This window comes from Hyperolius riggenbachi, chromosome 9 (assembly GCF_040937935.1).
Source record: "Hyperolius riggenbachi isolate aHypRig1 chromosome 9, aHypRig1.pri, whole genome shotgun sequence".
In the NCBI taxonomy this organism is placed as follows: domain Eukaryota; kingdom Metazoa; phylum Chordata; class Amphibia; order Anura; family Hyperoliidae; genus Hyperolius; species Hyperolius riggenbachi.
This window is the reverse complement of record NC_090654.1, coordinates 8789018-8814625: the sequence shown is the minus strand read 5'-3', so window position 1 is coordinate 8814625 and position 25608 is coordinate 8789018. Positions and strand designations below refer to the sequence as shown.

At 46.7% G+C, this 25608-nt stretch overlaps 1 protein-coding gene across 7 annotated transcripts in view; it reads right to left on the bottom strand.

The window, feature by feature from the left end:
• Positions 1-25608, bottom strand: part of PBRM1 (polybromo 1) — a 129905-nt gene that overhangs the window by 62582 nt on the left and 41715 nt on the right. For all 7 annotated transcript variants that reach the window (XM_068251877.1, XM_068251876.1, XM_068251878.1 and 4 more), the window contains exons 13-20: positions 21681-21781; positions 19309-19585; positions 16887-16992; positions 14557-15199; positions 11166-11377; positions 7415-7597; positions 3632-3789; positions 2677-2943 (exon numbers count right to left, since the gene is read on the bottom strand). In XM_068251877.1, the coding sequence (XP_068107978.1) occupies positions 2677-2943; positions 3632-3789; positions 7415-7597; positions 11166-11377; positions 14557-15199; positions 16887-16992; positions 19309-19585; positions 21681-21781 (1947 nt within the window). The remainder of the gene's footprint in view (positions 1-2676; positions 2944-3631; positions 3790-7414; positions 7598-11165; positions 11378-14556; positions 15200-16886; positions 16993-19308; positions 19586-21680; positions 21782-25608) is intronic.

Genomic DNA, 25608 nt, shown 5'->3' with positions numbered 1-25608 from the left:
AATAAAATATTGGCGCCATACATTGTGATAGGGACAAAATTTAAATGGTGTCATAACCGAGACAAACGGGCAAATAAAATACATAGCAAGTAGATGTACAGAGGCGCCAAAAGGATAAAATATGCTAAAATGTTTAAAATATCCGGGTGGCGGCGGTGGAAAGGCCACTCAGAAATAGACTCGATGCTGTCGCTTAAAGTGGATCCGAGACCAAGTGAGGATGTCTGCATTTTTGTGCTGGTGGACATATTTTGGGGGCATTAAACCCTTTAAATAGCTCTTTTTAAATAGATTTCCCAATAAAAACTTCATAAAAATAATAAGCCACGCCCCCAGCGCATCTAACGCCGCGGCGTTCAGTCCTGGGATGCAAAGGGTCATGGGACCTAATTATAGGCAGGAGGAGGCAGAGGCGGAGATTCAAGTCTGGAGCTGCTGAATTTACGCGATACTAGCGTGAGCAGCACTAGGGGGAGTGACACCCCGGACACAGTGTAGTGAGGATGCAGGGAGGGGGGTCCGAACTCACTCTTCCATCGCTCACCATGACCCCTCTCCTGTTAGAGCGCAGTGTGTAGTTGCCATCAGCTCTGCTCCCATCCCTCCCTCACCATGGCCCCCCTCTTCGGCCTGTGTGTGTATCAGAGCGCAACGTCTCTTACCAGCGCTGCTCCTGGACGTTCCCTCTGTGTTGAATCCGTGCAGGCAGAAATGATGGTACACTGTCCAGCCAGCAGCTGGCAGCTCTGACCACTTCCTATTCTCTGTATGTCGCGTTTACACAGACATGCAGGGAGAGAAGGCAGAGAGCTGCCAGCTGGACAGTGTACCATCATTTCTGCCTGCACGGATTCAACACAGAGGGAACGTCCAGGAGCAGCGCTGGTAAGAGATGCTGCGCTCTGATACACACACAGGCAGAGGAGGGGGGCCATGGTGAGGGAGGGATGGGAAGAATTTCTATAGCAGCCTCACTGCACAGAGCTGGAGGATCGGATGTCAGGTAGTACTTTAGCTGCAGCCCAAGGACTATCCCTCAAGCTTTTATTGCTCCCTCGTCCAGAATTCTCACAACCCCCACTCACTCTGAATGACCCTTTCCTCACCATGCTGCAGCCTGTCACTTTTCCACTCTCTCCCATCACCTTCAGCATGTTGCTAGAATTTCTCACCTCCTCTACTACCACCTCTCTCTGCCACCCTTTCCTTTCTTGCTGACCCTCTCTCTGCCACCTTTCTGCCATCCTCCCTTTGCGGGGCCCTCTCTGCCACCTTCCCCCTCCTGTCACCCCTATACCCCCCTCCCCTCCTGTCTCTTCTCTGCCATTCTCTACAGCTCACACTGAGCATGCACGGGATTTCAGAGGCAAGGGGAGGAGAGGGGCGTGGTGTTATCACAGGTTGAGGTGTGGAGATGCATAGCTAATTACCTGTGTAATGATTACAAGCCTAACATGGCAGCTCTCATTGTGTCACAGGAAGAAATGTTCATATATTGTTTAAGTTGTATGCAGCCAGATTTACAATGTAAACCATCTAAACTTTAGATAAGATATATAGACAAGTTACTTGTTATAGTTAGTTTTTCACCTCGGATCCGCTTTAAGATAAAGACAATTTATTCACATACTCCATTCGGGTGGCGGCGGTCCACCGCCGCCACCCGAATATTTTAAACATTTTAGCATATTTTATTCTTTTGGCACCTCTGTACATCTACTTGTCAAGATATCCACCCTTGGTGGTTGGAAGGGTGACAAACCCTCCTTTCCGTCTTCAGAGAGCGACATCTTAATCCTGAGTGGGGACAGGTCTAATCTCCCCACCTGCCTATATAGTGGTTGCCTAAACGGTAACCCATGTTTGTAAGTATAATACTTACTCTACACTAATTCTCCCTGATCCAATACATACTACACTATATTGGGCTCTCGGTTTCTCTGCTTTAAAATACATAGGTTTAAATTATGGTAGCGTAGATTATTTTAAAGCTATAATGGCCGAAAACTGAGAAATCATGAATTTTTTCCATTTTTTTCTTATTAATCCTGTTAAAATGCATTTATAAAAAAATAATTCTTAGCAAAATGTACCACCCAAAGCAAGCCTAATAAGTGGCGGAAAAAACAAGATATAGATCAATAAATTGTAATAAGTAGTGATAAAGTTATTAGCGAATGAATGGGAGGTGAAAATTGCTCTGATGCATAAGGGGAAAAATCCCCACGGGCTGAAATCGTTAAGTGTCCATAAAGGAAAATACATGAACTATTGACCTTTTCTTTCCTCTCTCCCTGCCCTCAGAAGTTGTATTCTGCCAGGAAAACATTTATGGCTGTAATTTACTCATCAGTGATGGTTACTATATTCCCGACAAGAGAGACGCTGTCAATTCCATGCCTAGAAATTAACTCTTTCAAAACAATTAAAAAAGCCTGATTATTAATATGTTTTGCACTGTACATACACCTGTTCATCTTAGGTCACAAGTCGCCTCGGGTACACATTAACAAATCGATATTCATTTGATAACTTTAAAAAAAAAAAAATGTAATCTAGACTCAGGTTTCATTATAAAACACAGAGGGAAAGGCCAGCGAATGGCTATAGGAACTGTAGGAGAAATATGAAACTAATAACGACACACAACACACACAGACACGGTATGACACAAACCTTTTCGAGGCAGATAGTGACGTCCTCGTCCTTTATGTCCTCGGTGGTCTCCGGCGGCGGCTCCTCTTCCTCCTTATCCTTCATTACAAACACGGAGGCCACCCTCACCACTGGCAGAGGCACGTCCCGCGGCCTGAACCGCACCGAGCTGATCGGCATGGTCCACAGCTTGATCTTCTTGAAGGACTTGGCCTTGGCGGAGTAGCGGGACTCGCACACGTAAACGTCTTCATCTCGGAAGTTTTCTGGGCAGAGCTTGAAATATTCCTGCAAAAATAATCAGCAGTTTTATCAGCCAAAACTTCACCACATTCCCGGGCCAAAGCCGGACATTTCCTGCTGCAGCAATCTGGCAAAAAGAGAATTCACCTCCGAAAATAGAACCTGAAGAAAGGACTGGAACCATTTACTGTATTTTTAGGACTATTAGACTCACTTTTTCTCCCTCAAAAGTGGGGGAAAAAGTCACTGCGTCTTATAGTCCAAATGCAGGGAGTTCCTGACTTGTGAATGCCTGCCAATACCAACCTCCAAACCTGCCGCAATGTCGGGTACTCCCTGTACTGTGCCCATGCAGAGGAGGACACAGGGGGACAAACGTAGGACACGAGGGACACAAAGGGGCACAGAGGAGGACACAAAGGGGCACAGAGGAGGACACAAGGGGGACACAAAGGGGCATAAAGGACACAAGGGGGACACAAGGAGGCGTACACAAGAGGTACAAAGGGGGCATAATCCACAAGATTCCCATTCGCCATGGATAGGTTTAGTATATATTTTTTCCCCCTAATTTTTGTCCTCTAAACCCAGGTGCATCTTATGGTCTGAAAAATACGGTATGTCTTTTCCATATTTTGGGCTAACCGTATAAATTTGCAATGCAAACTTTTATATAACATCCAATGCGCCCCCTGTGAAGAGCAAGGCGCAGAGGAGAGCAGCGTCTCCGTACCTTCACAAACATGACCACGCATTTGCCGAGGATCTTATTGACGGGGACTTTGTTGTAGTAGTCGCTCTTGAAGACCTCCTTCTCCAGGAACTTGCGGGTGGCCAGATGGAATGTCTCTTTGGGCCGGTAGAACCAGCAGCCATAGAGCCACTTCTCCCCTGGAAGACAAAGTACCACAGATCACTTAGAAGAAGATTCTGCTGAGCGGTTATTTTATAGAGAAGGAGAGAAACAGGTAAGGAGATGCAACAATTCATGAGCGGTTTTGTGAGATAAACCCCACGTGTAAAGGCCCATACACAGGCCTGGCTTAAAGGATATACCTGGGGGTGAAATTTCACTCACCTGGAGCGTCCTCCAGCCCCTAGAAGTCTGTTAGGTCCCACACTGTAGTTCCGCTCCGAGCCAGTCCTCATCTCTCCCCTCCGCAAGGTCGTGACCCGCGGCCAGGATCTCCTGCGTATGCCTTTCGTGATCGCGCTCCTGTCGCCGAAAGAGGAGGCGTGGCTCAGAGCGGAACTACGGCGTGGGACCTAACAGACTTCTAGGGGTTGGAGGAAGCACCAGGTGAGTGAAACTGTTTTTTCTCCCAGATGTAGCCTATAAATCGGCTGAGGTGGCCGATAATGACCTCCTCAGCCGATAATCAGGTGTGTGTACAGATGCCCCCTAACCCGCGAGTGATGCGCCCGGCGGATCTACTCACCCCCAGTAGCAGCAATCTCCCGCCGATCCCATTGTCCGCGACGTTCCCCCACGTGATGTCATACCACTAATGTGTTTATTAAACTTACATCTATACGACTCTGCCTGATGCTGGGATTACACGGGTCGATTCCGGCTCTCAATTCTGCGCCCGATCGTTTTGCCGGCTCAATTCTCTTATCTTCCGCTCATTTTTCTTATCTTTTTTCAATTCAATAAGAAAACGAGCGGCAAAACGATCGGTGACATATCGGAAATTATCTAACCAACCATCTTATCAGCTCAGATTCGAGCCGTGATTTCCAGAATTATAATCTCCTTATTTATAAGGATACAAGTTATATACTGTGCCTAGGAGCCCTGGCTCTTAGTCTTGCCATTGTCAGAGACAGAGAAAGAGACAGCTGACACGAAACTGGTGTGAGGTGGCTGATAAGATAAATCATCGCTAAAACCCAATCTGTATAGCACAGAAATTCCTGTGTGCTTTCTGTTCCAAAGACAGTCACGTTTCCATTGACTTGCATTAAAATTGCGGTAAAATCACAGCAATTGCAGCTAATTTGCCTTGATTTTAACACGATTTTAATGCAAGTTAATGAAAGCGATTTTTTAAAAACGAAGACAACTAGAAAAATGCTTTGCAGTGTGACAGGGCCCTAAGATCTGTTTCACATTTCAGGAGATTGCGCTGTGCTTGCTGACTGTCAGCAAAGCGCCAGTGCAACGTCTCCCTATGGGAGCATTCACACTGCGGCGTTGTGATTGATCGGAAAAGTACTGCATGTAGCATTTAAAGGTGCCCACTAATGATACAAACGATATTTGCCGAACGATCATTTACGAACGATTCTTCGTATGAACGATTGGAAATGATAGTTTGGGGGCCACTAAAGGACAAAACTCTCTTAACCCATTCAGATTCCGTCGGTTTCACGTGAGAAATGTTCACCTCCCCATTCATTAGCCTATAACTTTATCACTACTTATCACAATGCACTGATCTATATCTTGTTTTTCCGCCACCAATTAGGCTTTCTTTGGGGGGTACATTTTGCTAAGAGCCACTTTACTGTAAATGCATTTAAACAGGAAGAATAAGAAAAAAACGGAAAAAATCATTATTTCTCAGTTTTCAGCCATTATAGTTTTAAAATAATACATGCCTCCATAATTAAAACTCACGTATTGTATTTGCCCATTTGTCCCGGTTATTTCACCGTTAAAATTATGTCCCTATCACAATGTATGGCGACAATATTTTATTTGGAAATAAAGGTGCATTTTTTCCATTTTGCATCTATCACTATTTACAAGTTTAAAATAAAAAATATAGAAATATTTCATCTTTACATTGATATTTGAAACGTTTAGACCCTTAGGTAAATATTTACATGTTTTTTTTTTTTATTGTAATGGATTTTTTTTTATAGTAAACATTTTATTTGGGTACTTTTGGGAGGGTGGGAGGTAAACAATAGATTTATAATGTAAATGTGTGTTAATTCTCTTTTTTTTTTTTTCCAGGTGTAGTATTACTTTTTTGTTTGTTTACATGACGTCACTCTAAGCGTAGCACGCGCTTAGAGTGACACATCGGGAAGGGAACGGCCAGAAAAAGCGCAGCTTCCGAGAGAAGCTGTCGCTTTTTCAGCGGGGGAGAGGAATCAGTGATCGGGCTCCATAGCCCGATACATTGATTCCGTGGCTACCGAATCCGCGGCCGGGAGTGCGCGGTAGCGCGCATGGTTCTTGGACGTAGAAACTACGTCCAGGAACCAAAATAGGTTAACCAATCCAATCAGATTAATGAAATCGATTTTTTGATCAATTTCATTAATGTGATTGGATAGGTTGGGAGAGTTTTGTTCTTTAAAGAGGCACTATGGTGAAAAATTGTAAAATTTAAAATATGTGCAAACATATACAAATAAGATGTAGGTTTTTTGCAGAGTAAAATGAGCCATAAATTACTTTTCTCCTATGTTGCTGTCACTTACAGTAAGTAGTAGAAATCTGACAGAAGTGACAGGTTTTGGACTAGTCCATCTCTTTATAGGGGATTCTCTGTAAGGGCCCGTTCAGACTACAAAATGCGGACCGCAACGCATGCGGACCGCAACGCGTACGAACGCACGCATGTCCGCGTTCGTATGCGTTGCGTGGCTGATCCCATCACTGAAAAGTGAATGGGACAGCCGCGCGTTTTTGTAAAATCTGCATGCAGCATGCGTTCCCGGACCGCACAGGTCCGGAACGCATGCTGTGTGAACATCAGACATTGCACTCTATGCAATGTCTGATGTCGTGCGTTTTGGCCACCTGCACGCGTTTCCAAAACGCGGCTGGAAACGCGTGCAGTGTGAACGGGCCCTAAGGCTTTTATTCTTTATAAAGATATTCCCTAAAAAGGATTTAAACAATGTTGCTGACCAGCCTCCCTGCTCGCTATACAGTTTTTTGGCAGTTGGGCAGAGCAACTGCCATTCACTAAGTGCTTTTGAAAATAAATAAATCCCTGAGAATCCCCTATGAAGAGATGGACTAGTCCAAAACCTGTCGCTTCTGTCAGATTTCCACTGCCTACTGTAAGTGACAGCAACATAGGAGAGAAGTAATTTATGGCTCATTTTACTCTGGGAAAAACGTACTTGTTATTTGTATATGTTTGCACATATTTTAAATGTAAACATTTTTTTTCCCGTAGTGCCCCTTTAATGGTCCCAAACGACCATTTCCGATCGTTCATGCAAAGAATTGTTTGTAAACGGTGGTTCGGAATATTGTATCATCAGTGGCCACCTTAAGAATGATCTTGCAGCGATTCTCGTTCCCAGATACTGAGATTTTTCTGTGATTTTTGGTGTGAAGAAGCCCTAAGGGAGGAAATGACATCACAATTGGCTTCAATCTGAAGCACTAAAGATGGGGAAAGTTAGAAAGTGTTTTCTTTTTTTTTTTACTATGTAAATACTCAACCATCAGCCTTGTACAGACACACAAGGAGAGCTCTGAGCTGCGACACGGCTGGAATCTGAGAGCTCAGCAACAAAACCAGTGAAAAGGAGGAAACCTCACCTGCGTTGTCCTCCCAGAGGCGCTCTATGCAGACGATGTGCGGCTGGAGATTGGGCTCCGCAGGCTCCACGTACACGTAGTCCCCCACATGGTACATGCTGTTCTTAAAGCTGCAGTCCTGGCTGTACGTGCGGTATAACCCCGACTGTCCGGACACGCCTCCCGGATCACTCTTCTCTGCTTCTGTTACATTAGGAAACAAATGCTTTATATATACGGACAATACCTCCTCTGCTACACACCAGGGACCTTGTGTTCAGTTAAAATTACAGATGTTGCAAATCCCAAATTTCCTTGAATTTGTATCTCTCAAATCTAGTAATCCTGTACATAAGAATTGTGTGATCTGTGTAAGAATAGTAGCTAGATTCAGAACAGAATATTTAAAGCAGATCCGAGATGAAAAACTAACTATAACAAGCAACTTGTCTATATAACTTATCTAAAGTTTAGATAGTTTACACAGCATACCTAGCTGCACACAGCTTCAACAGTATATGATTATTTATTCATGTGATGCAATGAGGGCAGCCATGTTCTGTTTGTCACATTTCACAAGCTGAGGGCTGGAGATGCTATCAGCTTGCCTGTGTGTAAATTCACTCCTCTCTCCTCCTCCCCTCTGCCTCTGAAATCTCTGGCTAGTAACCTCCCCCTCCTCCTGCCCAGACTGAGCTCCCATCAGCCCTTGCTACAGTGCCAAGGCACAAAAGGAGCTGTGGGCGTGGCTTGTTTAGTTTATAGGGCATTAGAGTATTAAAACAAAACAAAAAAAAGTATTTGGCTTGAGGAATACCCTATAAACTGTATGAAAGGAACACAATGATGCAGTGAGTTTATCTCGGATCCGCTTTAAGTCTAACTACTATTCTTATGTACAGGATTTGCTAGATTTGAGAGATTCAAAAGATTCAAGAATCTTTTCGGGATTCAGATTCGAGGAAATTTGGGATTCGTCCCATCTCTAGTTGAAAGACATCTGAAGTGAGAGGGATAGGGAGGCTGACATATTTATTTACTTTTAAACAATGCAGATTGCCTGGCAGCCCTGATCTCTTTGGCTGCAGTAGTGTCTGAATTACACACCTGAAACAAGCATGCAGCTAATCCAATCATTTTATTCATAGTTTCACATTAAAACTACAAGTGATTGTCTAAAAGATACTTTCTTTTTAATACATCGTGTAACAGCGCACTGTATAATAACAGACACACGTTGTTTTTAAACTTATCTAAATAAAGTTTTAAGTTTTATTGCCGCCCCTTGGCTACAATGTTGCTAAGTACTGCACGCTATGTAAACCAGCCGTCTATACAGCACGTCACCTGAGGAAGGCGTGTATTAACGCCGAAACCGGTAGTGACGTTAGACGGCGGTGGCTGCGCCTCCCTTACCCCAGACGGACGCTCTCTTGCTTTCCATCCGCACCTCCAGCAGTGGCCAGGCTGTTCTAGGTTTGAGGCGACCCACTGGAGGACGTTTTTGAGGCGCAGCAACAGATTTATCTACTAAATGTGAGTGTGATCTATTTTATATGTGCATAACAGCATACCCCATTTAATGCACTACAGAGCGCTCTCTATTTCTCTCCCTACCCTCTTGTTTATGCAGCTAATCCAGTCTGACTTCAGTCATCTGAGCTGCTGCATGCTTGTTCAGGGTCTATGGCTAAAAGTATTAGAGGCAAAGGATCAGCAGGAAAGCCAGGCAACTAGTATTGTTTAAAAGGGAATAAATATGTTGCCTCCATACGTCTATCACCCCGGCTTCTCCCCGGAGTTAATTTTTCATCTCATCTATAAAATAACATTTCAACAAAAAAGTGGATACTGTAATAAAACTAATTTTGAGGATTTTCTTTAAGGTTGAGGGCCTCATTTCCCCCCCCCAATGAATAAGGGCCTTGGACCGTACAGAAGTGTGTTGTAGGACTCGCATGTACTAGCAGCATTTCTAGGGAACTCGGCTGTAGAAAGCTTTATGTATACAGGCCGCTGGCCATAGAGATCATCTATAAGATGTTTATAATTTTCCAGGTGATGCATTTTATGCAAATGTAGGCAGACTGGGATTGGACCAATCAGATTGAGCATCCATGTGATTTCAAGCTGCATAAAATTTGCATACAATTAACATAAAATCTGCATCACCACAAAACTACAAGAATCCCAATTAGTGAAGTGAAGTGTAAATATGCATTTAAATGACATCAGACCACTCTTTGAGTGTATCAGATTATTTTTACACCATGTTTAATGTTTTGCAGCAAAAAGAGTTTTATCCTGCTTTAAAAACGCAAATACTGTATATACTCGAATATAAGCCAACCTGAGTATAAGCCGACCCCCCCCCCCCACCTTTATTATAAAAAAAAAAAAAAAAAAAAAAAGTGACTCGAGTATAAGCCGAGGTTAGGAAATGAAGCAGTAAGTGGCTGTGCATTTACTTTAATAGTGACACTGCACCCCAAACTGCAGTACTGACCCCTCACTGCTCCTGTTCCCCAAACTGCCAATACTGTCCAACACACTGCTTCTTCTGCACCACAAACTGCCAATACTGCCCCCACGCAACTTCTCCTGCACCCAAACTGTCTGCCACTGTTGCGCCCGCTATACCCCCCCCCCCCCCCCATACTGCCATTTACACTGCCCCAGTCACCGGTCAGTGCCCCGTCTGCACCCAACACTCCTCCTCCCGCACCTCACATTGCCATTACGACGCGGCCGCAGATTTGCATACCGTATCACAGCCAATCACCATCTCACACCTGGAAGCTGTGCAGCCTCTACACACATGCAGCCCGCTTTACAGACATACAATAATAAAATGTAAACTCCATATACAAATTCTCCCTCTTTCCGTGGAACTCATGCTTTTTTCCCACGGATGTGTCTCACACGCGAGTCTGCTGCCCACCTGTATTGACCCTGGCAGTGGACCCATCAGTAAGGCTGATGGGTGACCGGTCTGGGCTGGCGTGTGTGGGTTAGTGAAGGGTGAGAACACATCCTGCTGCGTTTGTGGGCAGTGTCCCCCGTCCCCCACCCGAGCAGCGCGGCGTGGCATAGTTACCAATCCCTGGCCGCGGATTTGCACACAAAGTCATGGCTTTGTCCGCTGTCCCCACCCTCACCAGAGTGGCACGATGTGGCATACTTATTCTCCAATGCACACCGCCGGAAATGTATCACTTTGTGTGCAAATCTGCGGCTGCGGATTGCCAGCTATGCCACAGCGCGCTGCACGGGTGGGGGAACAGTAGTGACTCGAGTATAAACCGAGACCCCCACTTTTGGGACACTTTTTTGGTGCCAAAAACTCGGCTTATACTGAAGTATATACGGTAAGCAACTTTTTCCCAAAATATCTAAAACAAACCTTATGAACCTCCTAAGGGAAGTTCATAAGCAGAGTGGGCTGTAGAGGGGGTGATTGGCAGCCCGAACCGACTGCCACAAATTAATGCATTCCGGGAGATGCAGACCTTCGATGGGAGTATATCTCCCGGCAGGATATGTACTCATATGGGAGGACTACATTCCCCAGCATGCAAAGCGGCAGTCGGGGACGCGGGCACTTTAAACTACTACAGCTGCCGGGCAGACTAGTCTCACAGCATTTCATATTCTTTTTTTTCTTTTACGGTGTTAAATGCTTTAGAGCAGAAATGTTGAGTTTCCTCCCACTTTCCCGCTGGTATTCACAGAAGGTAAACAGACATTTGTACATAAGATTAGAGTTCCCGACCTTTCTTCTCCTCCTCTCGCTTGGCTTTGTCTTCCTCCATCTCTCGGGGAAGCTTCTCCTTCTTCTCCTTCTCCACGTCGTTGTGGAGGTGTTTGGTGGTGTAGCTGAGGGCCGGGGACAGCAGGATCTCCCCGTTCTTACACAACTCGTCCCGGATCTTTATAAAGAACTGCTGCAGCTCCACAGAGTCCTCGTAAATCTCCGAGTCCGTTCTTGTAGGAAGAAAAGGGAAACACCCGCTATGAAGACACACATGCTGGTTTTATTTTGATTAGAAACTTAAGAATTAGATGTAATGTTTTATTGTCTCTGCTTAACCACCCTGGCGTTCTATTAAGATCGCCAGGGCAGCTGCATGAGGGTTTTTTTTAAATAAAAAAAAAAATATTTCATGCAGCCAACTGAAAGTTGGCTGCATGAAAGCCCACTAGATGGCGCTCCGGAGGCGTTCTTCTGATCGCCTCCGGCGCCCAGAATAAACAAGGAAGGCCGCAATGAGCGGCCTTCCTTGTTTTGCTTAGATCGTCGCCATAGCGACGAGCGGAGTGACGTCATGGACGTCAGCCGACGTCCTGACGTCTGCCGCCTCCGATCCAGCCCTTAGCGCTGGCCGGAACTATTTGTTCCGGCTGCGCAGGGCTCAGGCGGCTGGGGGGACCCTCTTTCGCCGCTGCTCGCGGCGGATCGCCGCAGAGCGGCGGCGATCGGGCAGCACACGCGGCTGGCAAAGTGCCGGCTGCGTGTGCTGCTCTTTATTTCATGTAAATCGGCCCAGCAGGGCCTGAGCGGCACCCTCTGGCGGTAATGGACGAGCTGAGCTCGTCCATACCGCTAAGGTGGTTAAAGAGAACCCGAGGTGGGTTTGAAGAATGTTATCTGCATACAGAGGCTGGATCTGCCTATACAGCCCAGCCTCTGTTGCTATCCCAAACCCCCCTAAGGTCCCCCTGCACTCTGCAATCCCTCATAAATCACAGCCACGCTGCTGACAAACAGCTTGTCAGAGCTGGCTGTGTTTATCTCTATAGTGTCAGTCTGCTGCTCTCCCCGCCTACTGCAGAACTCCAGTCCCCGCCTGCATCCCTTCCCTCTCTGCTGATTGGAGGGAAGGGATGGGGGCAGGGACCGGAGCTATGCAGGAGGCGGGGGAGCAGCTGAGACTGACACTACAGATGTAAACACAGCCTCACAGCACGGCTGTGATATATGGGGGATTGCAGAGTGCAGGGGGACCTTAGTGGGGTTTGGGATAGCAACAGAGGCTGGGCTGTATAGGCAGATCCAGCCTCTGTATGCAGATAACATTCTTTAAACACACCTCGGGTTCTCTTTAAAGCGGACCTGAACACAAAACTTCCTCTCTGCTCTATAAGATATAAAACAGCATAATAAGCTTTAAAGAAAAACATTTCTTTGTTACAGCTGAGACAAATCCAGTGTTTCTACTTCCTGTTTTCATGGAAGCAGACATATTATTAACATCCTGTGCTTTCAAATGGGCTTATCTGCCATGCCAGCCAGGTGACATGGGGAAAGATCAAATTACAACTTGTGATTAGTCACAGATGAGGGGGTTTTAGACAGGCTAAACTCTCTAAATACATACAGGGTGTGTTTCTCTATGTTTTCCATCTGTCCTGTGCAAGAGTTCAGAAGTTCAGAAGCTGTTCTCTGCCCGGAAAGAGTTTTATGGCTGTAAGGATTTGTTCACACAATCAGCGTTTTTTTAAGCGCTTGTGTAATGATTTCCTATGACAGTGTTCACCTGTAATCGTTTCGATTTCATTGAAATCGCAAACATGCTACATGTACCATTTTATGGGCGCTTTGGCTCAAAGGAAGGTATAGGGAAATCGCTAAGCGCTAAAAAAAGCGCTTTGTATAGCGATTTCCCGAGTGCTTTTATGAATAAACTAGTTGACCTAAGCCCATTTAAAAAACGGGCTCTAGGTCTCTGTTACACCGCCGCATGTCAGTGCGCATGCGCACGCGTCCGTCCGTCACACGCGCTAGTGGAAATGGGCCCTTACTCTTTTAGACCAAGAAAGCAGAAAAGGAACACAGCATAGTGATTTGTAGAAATTGTTAACACAGTTGTGAAAGCGCTGCAGTAATACTAAACGCCAAAGATATATACAAGTGAGTGTGCTGTCTCCTCGGTTGGTATTTCGATTGTAGACAGATGTTATTTTGGTATGTTGGATAAGCGCACATCATAACATAAAACCACTACATATACGTCCTTCTTATTATCCAGTCTTATCAAACAACAAAAAACTGATTTCTAATCAGGCGGTGAAGCATACAATAGTTGGGACATATGCTTCACCCACCACCAGGGCACCCATCAGGGAACAAGCTCACCGGATTAAATGCAACCCCTGTTAAATGGGTTGTTCAAGTGCTTTATCTCCTGGTCACCTCGGTGCCTCAGGTTCCAGGCCCCCAACATTCCACAGATGAGTGACACTTAATGGGAGTGTTTTCACTCTGTCTTTCAGGTTCATCTGTGGAATATTGGGGGCCTGAAACCTGAGGCACTGAGGTGACCAGGAGATAAAGAACTTAATAGGAACCTGAAGTGAGTAAAGTTATTTAAAATAAACACATGACGTAGCTGCAATTGAATATTACATACTAACCTCACCGTCAGTTCCTCTCAGAAGCTCACCATTTTCTTCTTACATTGATCCCTTCCAGTTCTGACAATATTTTGTCAGAACTGAAATATACCAGTTACTGTCAGTTATACATCTGCAGTTGTCAATTACAACTGAATGTGCAAAGTAATGTCTATGTTTCCCTGTGGCTTAAGTGGGTGATATTACAGTGTAACAGTGTGCTGACCAGGAAGCTGTTATGGGGTAATGGCCATTTTTAAAATGGAGGACGGAAAATTCCATTGATCACCGTGGACAAATGGGATGCAGGAGAGGAGAAAGAGATTGAGGAGTAGACTACACAGGAGGTAAGTATGACGTGTTTATGTTTATTTTGACTTTTAATTTTCAGCTCAGGTTCTTTTTAAACAACCCATTTAACAGGGGTTGCATTTAATCCGGTGAGCTTGTTCCCCGATGGGTGCCCTGGTGGTGGGTGAAGCATATGTCCCAACTATTGTATGCTTCACTGCCTGACTGGAAATCAGTTTTTTGCTATTTGATAAGACTGGATAATAAGAAGGACGTATATGTAGAGGTTTTAGCTTATGATGTGTGCTTATCAAACATACCAAATAACAGTTATTTGCGTGCTTGGCATTCTACATACACATGTCTATCTCATCATGTCACCTAAAGTACACTCTAAATGTCCACACTTGGAATGCGTATTATTGGAATTCATCCTTATTTCACACGCTGCGTACGATGAAATGGATCAGGCGACTCACCGATTCATCCGCCGCGCTCTCTCCAGAACCTCATACATGTTTTCCTGGAACAAGTCCAGCCGGCGGTACCGATTGTTCTCCACGTTTTTCCGGATGATTTCGAACGTCAGAGGGGGTCTCTTGGGGAATTTCGGGTCGACGGCCGGGATTTCCGCCAGAGAGTCGCTGTAGCACCTCCCCTCGTCGTCCTGGTGACTCATCATCGACACGAAGAGGTTGTGGATGAGTTCCTGGATGAGCAGCGTGACGTTGGGGACATGGGAGTCCTCATCCCCCTCTATGTCCCTGCGGGTCTCCAGCAGCACCTTGTGGAGGACCAGCGCGTCTTTGTAGATCAGGGACTCGGGCTCGTTGTAGGTGCAGGCGTTGTTAAACATGACCACGAAGTCCTCGAACATGACATCGATGTCCTGGTACTTGTTGGCCATGATGTGGCTCCTGATCTTCTCCATGTCGATGGGCCGTTTGATGGTCACGTAGTAGTCGGGGAGCTCAGAGCGGGACGGGAGGCGGAGGAAGATGGCACTCAGGCGGCGGCCGCGCTTGTCCGTGTAGTTCTTCACCGCTTCGTAAACCTCGTTCAGCTTCTGCTGCATGGGGCTCAGATACTTGGTCTTCTTGGGGGAAATACCACTTTTCCTGCCTAGAGACAATAGACAATGTAAGCACTGTATAAAAGTGTGTGATTCAAGGAATACTTAAAGTGCATCCGAAATAAACTACATCCGGTGCATCCGGTGGCCGACCCGACCTGGCCAGGACGGCGGCCAGGTCAGGCCTCTTCTGCGCTCCAATCTGCGGCTCACTGGTGCGCGATGACGTCATTGGACATCCTCCAGGCTGTACTGCGCAGGCTCAGAACTACTGAGCCTGCGCAGTACAGCCCGGAGGACGTGCGATGACGTCATTGCGCCCGCGTGAAGCGCAGATTAGAGCTTAGAAGAGGCCCGACCTGGCCGCCGTCCTGGCCAGGTCGGGTCGGCCACCGGGAGCCTGCGGAGCGGCACCGAGGGCACCTCCTGCCTGCCACGGGCCGGAGGAAGCCCCAGGTAAGTGGATTTGGATTTATTTTTTTTTATGTGCCTGAACCTTCCCTTTAAGTGTCCCTTTTTCTCATCTCAAAAAGTTGGGAGGTATGAGTATACCATTCTACTACCAAAGAGTACATTAACAAGCAGGGGCATTTTGCTAGGATCCTAAGAGATCCGGGGCACTTTTGGTAACTCCAGTCGGAAAATAGGTGTGGCCATGCTCCAGAATGTGGGTGTGGTCATGGGTGGAGCAAAATTTACATGAACTTAACATCGGTCTTAGTAGGCCTGCCCAGCAAAATGTTGGATGAAGCCCCCTCTCCATTAATACAAAAAAAAAAAAAATGTAGCGTATCGCAAAAACAGGCAGTGCCACTTAAAGTGAACCAGAGACGAAGCACCCTCATGTATTTTACCATAGAAATCAGTGGGAACATTAGAGAAAACACCTACCCTGCCCTCTGTTTCATCCTCACTGCTAAAAGTGTCTGTTATCTAGCTGAGATAAGAATCCCGGACTGTGCATTGAGTCTGGCTTTGCTATAATGACTCAGCTGTAATGATTTCTGAGCACAGCCAGCAGGGGGCAGGCTTGGACTTGAAAAGACACAAAAGAACACAGTCTAAGGTATAATCTTTCTGTAGCAAAGCCAGCCGACTGCTTAGTCGGGATTCTTATCTTAGAGGTGATAACAGGCAAATTAAACAGAGAACAATGTAACAAAGAGCAGATTAGGTGTTTACTGTCATGTTCCCACTGATTTATAAGGTAAAATACATGAGGGTGCTTCATCTCTGGTTCTCTTTAAACATAACTAGGCAGAGTTACCTGGCTTCTGTGCTGGGTGGACTGGCTTTCTGCTGGGCGGGCTGCCCTGCCTCCAGGTTAACTGGTAGTCCCCCTATAACATTCCCTAACCTTCTAGTGGACCCCCCTCCCATGCTCCCACAGGCCTCCCATTGAGGCACCACAACTCACAGCATTCCCCCATAGAAAAACCACAGCACCCAGCATGGCACTCAGTATGCCCACAGAGGCACCACAGCACCCAGCATACACCTGATTGATGCACCACAGCTCCCAGCATGCCCGCCATTGAGGCACCACAGCTGACTCTGCCTGGAGGACATTCGGGGCATACCAGAATAGATCCGGGGCACGTGCCACTGATCTTTGGAGCTAGTGACACCCCTATTAACAAGTATGGAACAACCGGCTATAACCCGGCACACACTGCAGACACAGGAAGCAGGGATATAGGACAGGGGACAATCAGAGGCAGTAGTGGGTTTCCTTACTCAGCTTGAGTTTCGGGGACGCCATGTCCTCATCATCCGGCAGCTGGCCCAGCTCCTTCCTCTTCTCCTTCAGGATCTTATCCAGGATATGCGCATCATTGTAAACCTGCGGAGTAACAAGCAGCACAATCACCAATACGGCTAAAGGTCGCCATACACTTATCAATGCTTCCCATCGATATCCACCAATCAATTTCTGGCCGAATTAGATTGATCGAGCTGCATGGAAGAGATCGTTCAACGGTTCCGAGTGCGGAGATAGCAGCGATCAAGACTACCGACATGCAGTGTTGGCAGCAGAGCTTACACTCACCTATCCGTCAGTGTGTTTCTCTCCATCCCTGCTGGCCGCTCCTCCATCTGTCTCTTCTCCCTCCATGTGCCTGGCTGTGTCACATGACAAACGCTAGCGGCCCCTAGTGGTCACACAAGGTAGTTGCCACAGTGCCTCTAGTGTTCGTCATGTGACACAGCCGCCCGGGAGAAGTGACACAAAGAGGAGCGCCCAGCAGGGATGGAGAGAAAACCTGAGAGCAGATAAACGAGTGTAAGCTCTGCTGCCTACACTTTGAACCACCCGGGGAAGGGGAGCACCTATAGGGGGGAGACCTGGCAGGCAGTGGGTGGCTCCACAGATATACAATTTGTGGGTACCTCTACCTACCTGATGTGTACACACATCCAACTTTGATTGGACAATTACTTGCAGATTTTACCACCTCCATGTAACAGGAGGACCAGCAGATTTTAAATCCTATGAACAGATTGTGTAGCTAAACTCTCATACTACATGGAGGAGGTAAACTGGGCAGTCATTGCCCAAACACAACTGGATGCGTGTACTAAGCTTAAAGGGGCACTACAGCGAAAAACAGTAAAATGTAAAATATGTACAAATTTAGACAAATAAAAAGTACATTTTTTTCCCAGAGTAAAATGAGCCATAAATGACTTTTCTCCTATGTTGCTGTCACTTACAGTAGGTAGTAGAAATCTGACAGGAGTGACAAGTTTTGGACTAGTCCTTCTCTTCATAGGGGATTCTCAGCACGGCTTTTATTCTTTATAAAGATATTCCCTAAAAAGGATTTTTACAAAGATGCTGGCCAGCCTCCCTGCTCACTACACAGTTTCTTGGCAGTTGGACAGACAACAAGTGCTTTTGAAAATAAATAAATCCCTGAGAATCCCCTATAAAGAGATGGGCTAGTCCAAAACCTGTCACTTCTGTCAGATTTCTACTACCTACTGTAATATATTGAGGAGGAGGCACTCCTATATCGATAAATGGCGATTGTCACTTGGGTGGAACACATCACCCATTTAGATTTCTTTTATATTATTGTTGCCTCTGCCTCTTTCAGCTCTAGCCTCTCTACCTCTGGCGGACTCTTTCCGCTGCGCTACGCCCCCATGGCGTCTGGTTGCCATGGTAGCGCGGCCGGGGTTCTGGGTGACGGCTGGGCGCTCTGGCGGAGTACGCATGCGCTGTTTTGGCGTGCGTGCGGCCGCCTTGCGTTCCAGCCGTCTCCCTGTACGCGTCCAGCCACCCCTTTGGCCACTCGCGTCATTCCTTCCCCGGCCGCGCACCAATGCGGAGACTCGACCTGCCTCTGATGGGCGGAGTTCGCCGCTGATGGCGTCCAGCACGCGTGGGGATGGGGCGCGGCGGAGAGATGCCCTGCACAGAATGTGAGTGAGTGACCTATGTTCTTATTGGCCCCTCTTCTTACTACATCTGTTCCCCATCAGGTCCGCATGTAATACTAGGTCTTGTGGTTGGTCTAAATGCTTCAGACCTTTGATTGGCTGATGAGTGGGTGGTTTCATATATATGCTGTATGTCTTGTTACACTTATCAGACTGTCAACTGCTTGATAAAGGGGAGCTCCCCCGAAACGTCGCACTTCGTGTGACAGCCTGCTATTCTTGATGTTTCAATAAAAGAGCATGAATATTTAGATGGTTCCGGCTTCATCTTCTACCGTACTACCTACTGTAAGTGACAGCAACATAGGAGAAAAGTAATTTATGGCTCATTTTACTCTGGAAAAAATGTACTTCTTATTTGTATATGCTTACACATATTTTAAATGTTACAGTTTTTCGCTGTAGTGCCACTTTAAATCTTTATCACCCAGGGTGATAAGGTGAGTGGCAGTAACAAAGATTTTTTTTTGGGGGGGGGCTGCAGCGGCTGGGTGGGGTCAAGGCCACTTCCCAAGAGATATGCTGAAATCAATCGAGAAACGACCCGCGGGGTGCGAGCAGTGACCATATCTTTCTCTGAAAAGATTCAATCAGAGAGAGAGAGAGAGAGAGAGAGAGAGAGATCTGTTCATTTATAACGATGATGTACTTTCTAGAGAGACAACACGACCGCAGAAGCGTTATTGCTCCACAGAATAAATCTGCCCCCCACCTGCGAGCCTTCCTCGTTGTAGTGCCAGGCGTTCCGGAATATCAGCTTCATGTCGTCCAGCATGGCGTCCTCCGTGGCATACTTGTCCGTACGGATATTCTGCTCGATGGTCTTCAGGTCCATGGGCTCGAGGATGATCTTGTAGTAGTCAGGATAGTCCTTCTTGGAGGGTTTGAACATGAAGAGGTCACAGAGGCGGCGGCCGGTGGTCGGTTCCCGTGTTTCCAGGACCGCATTGAACAGGATCTTCATCCGCTGCTTCCGCATGTTTTTCTTGCTGCGCGCAAACACACAAACAAACAAACAAGCGTAAACACTTCAAATGATAGAAGGTAAAATGCATTCTATAAAAGTGGCAAAGGGCAAAAACAGAATCAAAATTATGCTCCACAGCTTTTCCTTTTTATAAATTTACAATTATTGGAATTTCCTGAGGCTGAACCTGAATTTTGCAAGGAGATACTGTAATTAGGGAGTCAATGAAATGGCAGCAGCTGGATTAATGAATCAAGCTGTCAAATGGTTATTCGTTCCTCAAATACCCGCAGCTCACTTTACTGCAAACAAAAAAAAGGCCTCATAAATCTCAGGCCTTTCCTGATGATCGCAATGTGTGTAAAAGCAGCCTTAAAGTGAACCCGAAGTGGGATTTAATTATGTTAGTGGGGCACAGAGGCTGGTTGTGCACACTAAGACCAGCCTCTGTTGCCCCATGGTGTGCCTCCAGGACCCCCCTGCGCGCCGCTATACCCCCCGCAGTGCTGGCGACACGCAGTGTGTCGCCAGCACAATGTTTACCTATGCACTGTCAGTCAGCGCCGCTCCCCCACCTCCTCTGCATCGGCGCTACCCGCCCGTGTCACTTCCCTCCTATCAGCGGGAGGGAAGGGACACGGGCGGGGAGCCCCGATGCGGAGGAGGCGGCACTGACTGACAGCGCATAGGTAAACATTGTGCTGGCGACGCGCTGCGTGTCGCCAGCACTGCGGGGGGTATAGCGGCGCTCAGGGGGGTCCTGGAGGCACACCATGGGGCAACGGAGGCTGGTCTTAGTGTGCACAACCAGCCTCTGTGCCCCACTAGCATAATTAAATCCCACCTCGGGTTCTCTTTAAAGTGAATGGGAACCACATTATGGAGCAAATACTTACCTAAGGAGAGGGAAGTCTCTGGGTCGTATAGAGCCTTCCGTCTCCTCTCTCAGTGCTCTCTATCCTGTGCTGGCTCCCCCCATTTCAATCCCCCGCCGAAAGGGTATTTGGAAGTCTTCGGGCAGTCCTGTCCTCCCGAAGACGTGCGGCTCCATACTGCACAGGCGTGAGCGTGCAAGAGAGCGTGCTTGTGCAGGCGCAGTACAGGGCGGTCCTTCTTCAGGAGCACTCGGGCTCCCTGAAGACTTCTGAAGCCTCCTTCGGCCGGATAAAGCAGTATTTGACTAATTCAGTCAAATACTGCTACCGGGCGAGCCAGCACTGGAACGAGGGGACCAGGAGAGGAGTGGGAAGGCTCTATAGGACCCAGAGCCTCCCCTCTCCTTGGGTAAGTATCTGACTATGTGTCTCATTTTTTTAAATGCGGTTCCCATTCACTTTAAACTTACAAGCTTAGGGACAAATCATGGAGTTTTGACTTTGTTTTGCAAACATCATTTCATACTAATACTAGCGATTAGTAAATGGCATAACTCCAGCAGCTAGCAATACCTACAACTGTTTACAGCCCAGAATACCTACATTTTGGACAAAACTTGCTTAAACGCCTAGTTTTTAAAGGACACCTGAAGTGAGAGGGATATGGAGGCTGCCATATTTATTTCCTTTTAAACAATGCAGATAGTTGACTGCATTAGCTGCATGCTTGTTTCTGGTGTTATTCAGATACTACTGCAGCAAGAGGATCAGCAGGGCTGCCAGGCAACTGGTATTGTTTAACAGGAAATAAATATGGCAGCCTCCATATCACTCTCACTTCAGCTGTCCTTTAAGTAGCTTGGAAATGGACCAATGACAGGCAGCAGCGGCTGCTCTTTGATTGGACTATTTCAAAGTTGTATAAAGTTTGCATCAATTCCTTCCTTTCCCCTGCAGCTACTGGAAACTCACTTCTACGGAGCTCCTGGGGTCGTGGAAGTAACTTGATTTTTTACATTTTAAAATATATTGCTACTAAGCTGATTTTATGCTGAATTCCTCTTTAAGCAAACACCAAACATCACGCGGAATAACTGAATCACTGTAATCACCCCGCTATTAAACAATATAGATGTTGGATAGGAATCGCCAGCCAGGAAAGCTGCTGGTTATCCGGCCTACAGCATAATCCCGATACAGAAGCCGCACATTTCCGCAGATGACCCCCCTCCTCCCCCGTACCTCTTCCTCTTAGCGCTGCCGGTGTCAGAGGTTGCGGAGGAAATCATGCTGTCGCCGTCCTCTATATCGATGTCTCGCCGTGCCAGCTCTTTCTTTTTCGCCTGAAATAAAAGATCGGATCCTCACAGTCAGCCTCGCTCTGCCAAATGTTCCCAGAATACATGAATAATAAAGAGCTGCAGAGATCAGTTTCACTCGGAGAGAAACCCAGGACTGGTGTCAGGGTATAAATATTAAACGCATCGGAGAGCTGCGATACGGCCAGCAGGAAACATTCACATTTCATCACACACAACATTGGCACACAACTGTTATCAAACACAGCGTTGTGTATGTTCAGGTCTGATCATACTGCAGCACACACAGCAGAGAGCCGCCTTAATATATCACCAGGAAACACAGCGTTGTGTGTGCTCAGCTCTGATCATACTGCAGCACACACAGCGGAGAGCCGCCTTAATATATCACCAGGAAACACCGTGTTGTGTGTGTTCAGCTCTGATCATACTGCAGCACACACAGCGGGGAGCCGCCTTAAAGAGGATCTGTAACATGAAAAGATCCCCTGGGGGGTACTCACCTCGGGTGGGGGAAGCCTCCAGATCCTAATGAGGCTTCCCACGCCGTCCTCCATCCGTCAGGGGTCTCGCTGCAGCCCTCCGTGGAGTCCGGGCAGTGGTGACGTCAATATTTACCTTCCTGGCTCCTGCGCAGGCGCTCTGACGGCTGTCGGCTCCGAACTACACGGAAATACCCGATCGCCGTCGGATCTGCTCTACTGCGCAGGCGCAAGTTTCCTGCGCCTGCGCAGTAGAGCGGACCCGACTGAGATCGGGTATTTCCGTGTAGTTCGGAACGGAAAGCAGCCACAGCGCCCCCGCTGGAGCCAGGAAGGTAAATATTGAACTGACAGTCGGGCCTGTCGCCGGCTGTTCGGAGGGCTGCAGCGAGACCCCCGTGGGACAGAGGACGGCGTGGGAAGCCTCATTAGGATCCGGAGGCTTCCCCCACCCGAGGTGAGTACCCCCCAGGGGATCTTTTTCATGTTACAGAGTCTCTTTAAAGTGTAACTGTTAGGCATGAAAAACAAAATCAATTCTCTATTTCTATCTGTTGATCATATAAAAGGAATGCTAAAAAGGCAATGCATAACTTTAAAATCAATCTTACTTTTTTATTGCAGAGATTACTCCTGATGTCCCCAGCTCCTTAGTACGCAGCCAGTAATCAGCCGCAAAAGAAAAGTTGCAGTGCAGGCTGGGGCAGGAGTTTCTGCACAGACACAGCTAGTTCAGCCTGATTGGCTGCAGCCTGTGTCACTCTCACTCCTTTTCCTCTCATTGGCTGCCTCTCATGACTGGCCGTGTCTGCCCCCTCCCCACACTCCAGCCCGACAGGCATCTCTGCTGATTTATGTGGGCAGTGGCTGCCACCACTGCATTGCATCCATGGGGACCCCCGTCCCTGCTACCATTTCCTAAGATATTCCCTGCCTGAGACATAACGCTCCCTACTGGTGTGGGGAGGAGGGAGAGTAAGGGAGGAAATGACCTCATCATTGGCTTCAGCTGGAGGGAGTAAAGATGGCCCCTGCCAGCGAACAGAATTCTCTCCATTTACCTTTTTTTATTTTATAAAGTTCACTGAAATCAACACTTGAACCGTGCAATACACGTTATGTAAGTACAGCTAGTATTTATCTACTTATATATGTTGTTTTTTTTATCTGGCATAGTATGGCTGACAGCTCCTCTTTAATATATCACCAAGAAATCCTCACTGATGCAAAGGAGAGCATTGCAGGAAACACGCCCACATGTAACACATATTATAAGACTCAGCAGATAGAGGCCTTAAGGGGAAAATGACAAGATGGATATAAAAACTGCCATCTTTATTTCCTTTTAAATAAAACTAGTTGCCTGGCGTTCTGTTGGCTATTCTGGCATCAGAAGTGCACAAGCCTCTGCCTCTAATACTTTTAGCCGTAGCCCCTGAACAAGCATGCAGCAGATCAGGTGCTCTGACTAAAGTGTGACTGGATTAGCTGCATGCTTGCTTCAGGTGTGTGATTCAGACACTACTGCAGCCAGATAGATCAGCAGGACTGCCAGGCAACTGGTATTGTTTAACAGGAAATAAATATGGCAGCCTCCATATCCCTCTCACTTCAGGTGTTCTTTAAAGGGAACCAGAGACGAAGCAGCCTTGTTTATTTTACCATATATATCAAAACACTTACCCTGCTCTCCGTTTCATCCTCACTGCTAAAAGTGTCAGTTATCAGCTGCGATAAGAATCCCAGACTGAGCATTCAGTCTGGCTTTGCAGGGAATAATTATAGCTGAGTCATTATAGCAGAGCCACAAGGGGGCAGGCTTGGGCTTGAAAAGACACCAGAGAAGACAGACTCAGCTATAATCTTTCCGTAGCAAAGCTAGACTGAGTGCTCAGTCAGGGATTCTTATCAGAGGTGATAACAGTCAGATTAAACAGAGAACAATGAAACAAAGAGCAGATTAGGTGTTTACTGTCATCTTCCCACTGATTTATAAGGTAAAATACAAGAGGGTGCTTCATCTCTGGTTCTCTTTAAGTGTTCGTGAACTGGTAAACTGGTAAAGCAAAGTCCAGAATGTTCTTAGTTCACCTCTGACTGGACTAAGCCTTGTTCAGAGTTTGTAATGCAGTGGGAGGTAAAAGGTCGAAAACAAATCCACAAACTATATGTATGAGAATCAGGCAATGCACAAGTAAGACTACGTACTCTCTGGATTGTAAGCTCACAAGGGCAGGGATCTCCTCCTAGTGTTTCTTATTCTGCCATTATTTATCATGCAGACGTACCAGTATTGGCGAGGTCTCACTACACACATCAGCCATGTCTGTATTTGTATTGCTGGATGTCCTGACTGTACAGAGTTCTGAACATCATATATTTCTGCTCCCCAATATTTGTTTTGTACAATGTACAGTGCTACGGAAGATGTTGGCGCTATATAAAATAATAATAATAATAATAATAAGTATAGTCAGGACACTACATGGGGAAGTATTTGGTTTGCTTCATTTGGTGTTACTGTCAGTACAGGTTCTCTTTAAAAGGGCAGAATGGGAGAAAAGCATATGTAAACTTTGCATTAGAAGTTCAGTTTAATTATTCACCATAAATGTGGACAGCAGAAATCAACATGATGAAAAGATACTATCATTTGTATTTAGTGAAAACTACTTATCAGCAGGAGCAATTTAGGCTGCTAGTTTAGGCTGTTCACTAAATAATTAACAGTAATAGTCTATCAGAGGCCTTGTCAGTTTGTCTAGGATCGGAGAGCAAAGATGCCCATACATCACTCGACTTTACAGGCCGATCAAACGTCGTTTTCAATAATGTTATCGAGTCGTCAGAAAATCGGTGATGCAACATGGCTGCCCGATTGTGTTTTCTGGGCCGAACTCTGTCAATAGGATAGTTCGGAAATGCTGGTAACATCACGGGTGCGAATGCCTTGATAGAGTGTGCGTCGGTAATGACGTTCAATATGGTGATGACTGATATCCTGGCCGTAGTCTACCCAGGTGTATCCATGTCCCCCCCCCCCCCCCCCATGCTCCAAGGCTCCCCTATCCACCAGTACGCGCTCTTGCCTTCTCCAGTGTCTGCTATCACAGCAAGCAGCTGAACCATGTGACACTGCTGCATACAGCCCTACATGTACCGGCGGAGAGGTGAAGCTTTATGGGCATACGGGAGCAGCCAGGCCAGCGGCGGTGTAGGCCGACTTTAGTTTTAATGCTGAAATCTGACAGAAACGGCCTGCGGTGCATGGGTCTCTGATCAGATTCCATCCCAGAGAGATTGGTCTCATGGGTGCTCTGCCCATACATCAAGTATAGTATGGCCACCTTAAAGGGGAACTGAAGAGAG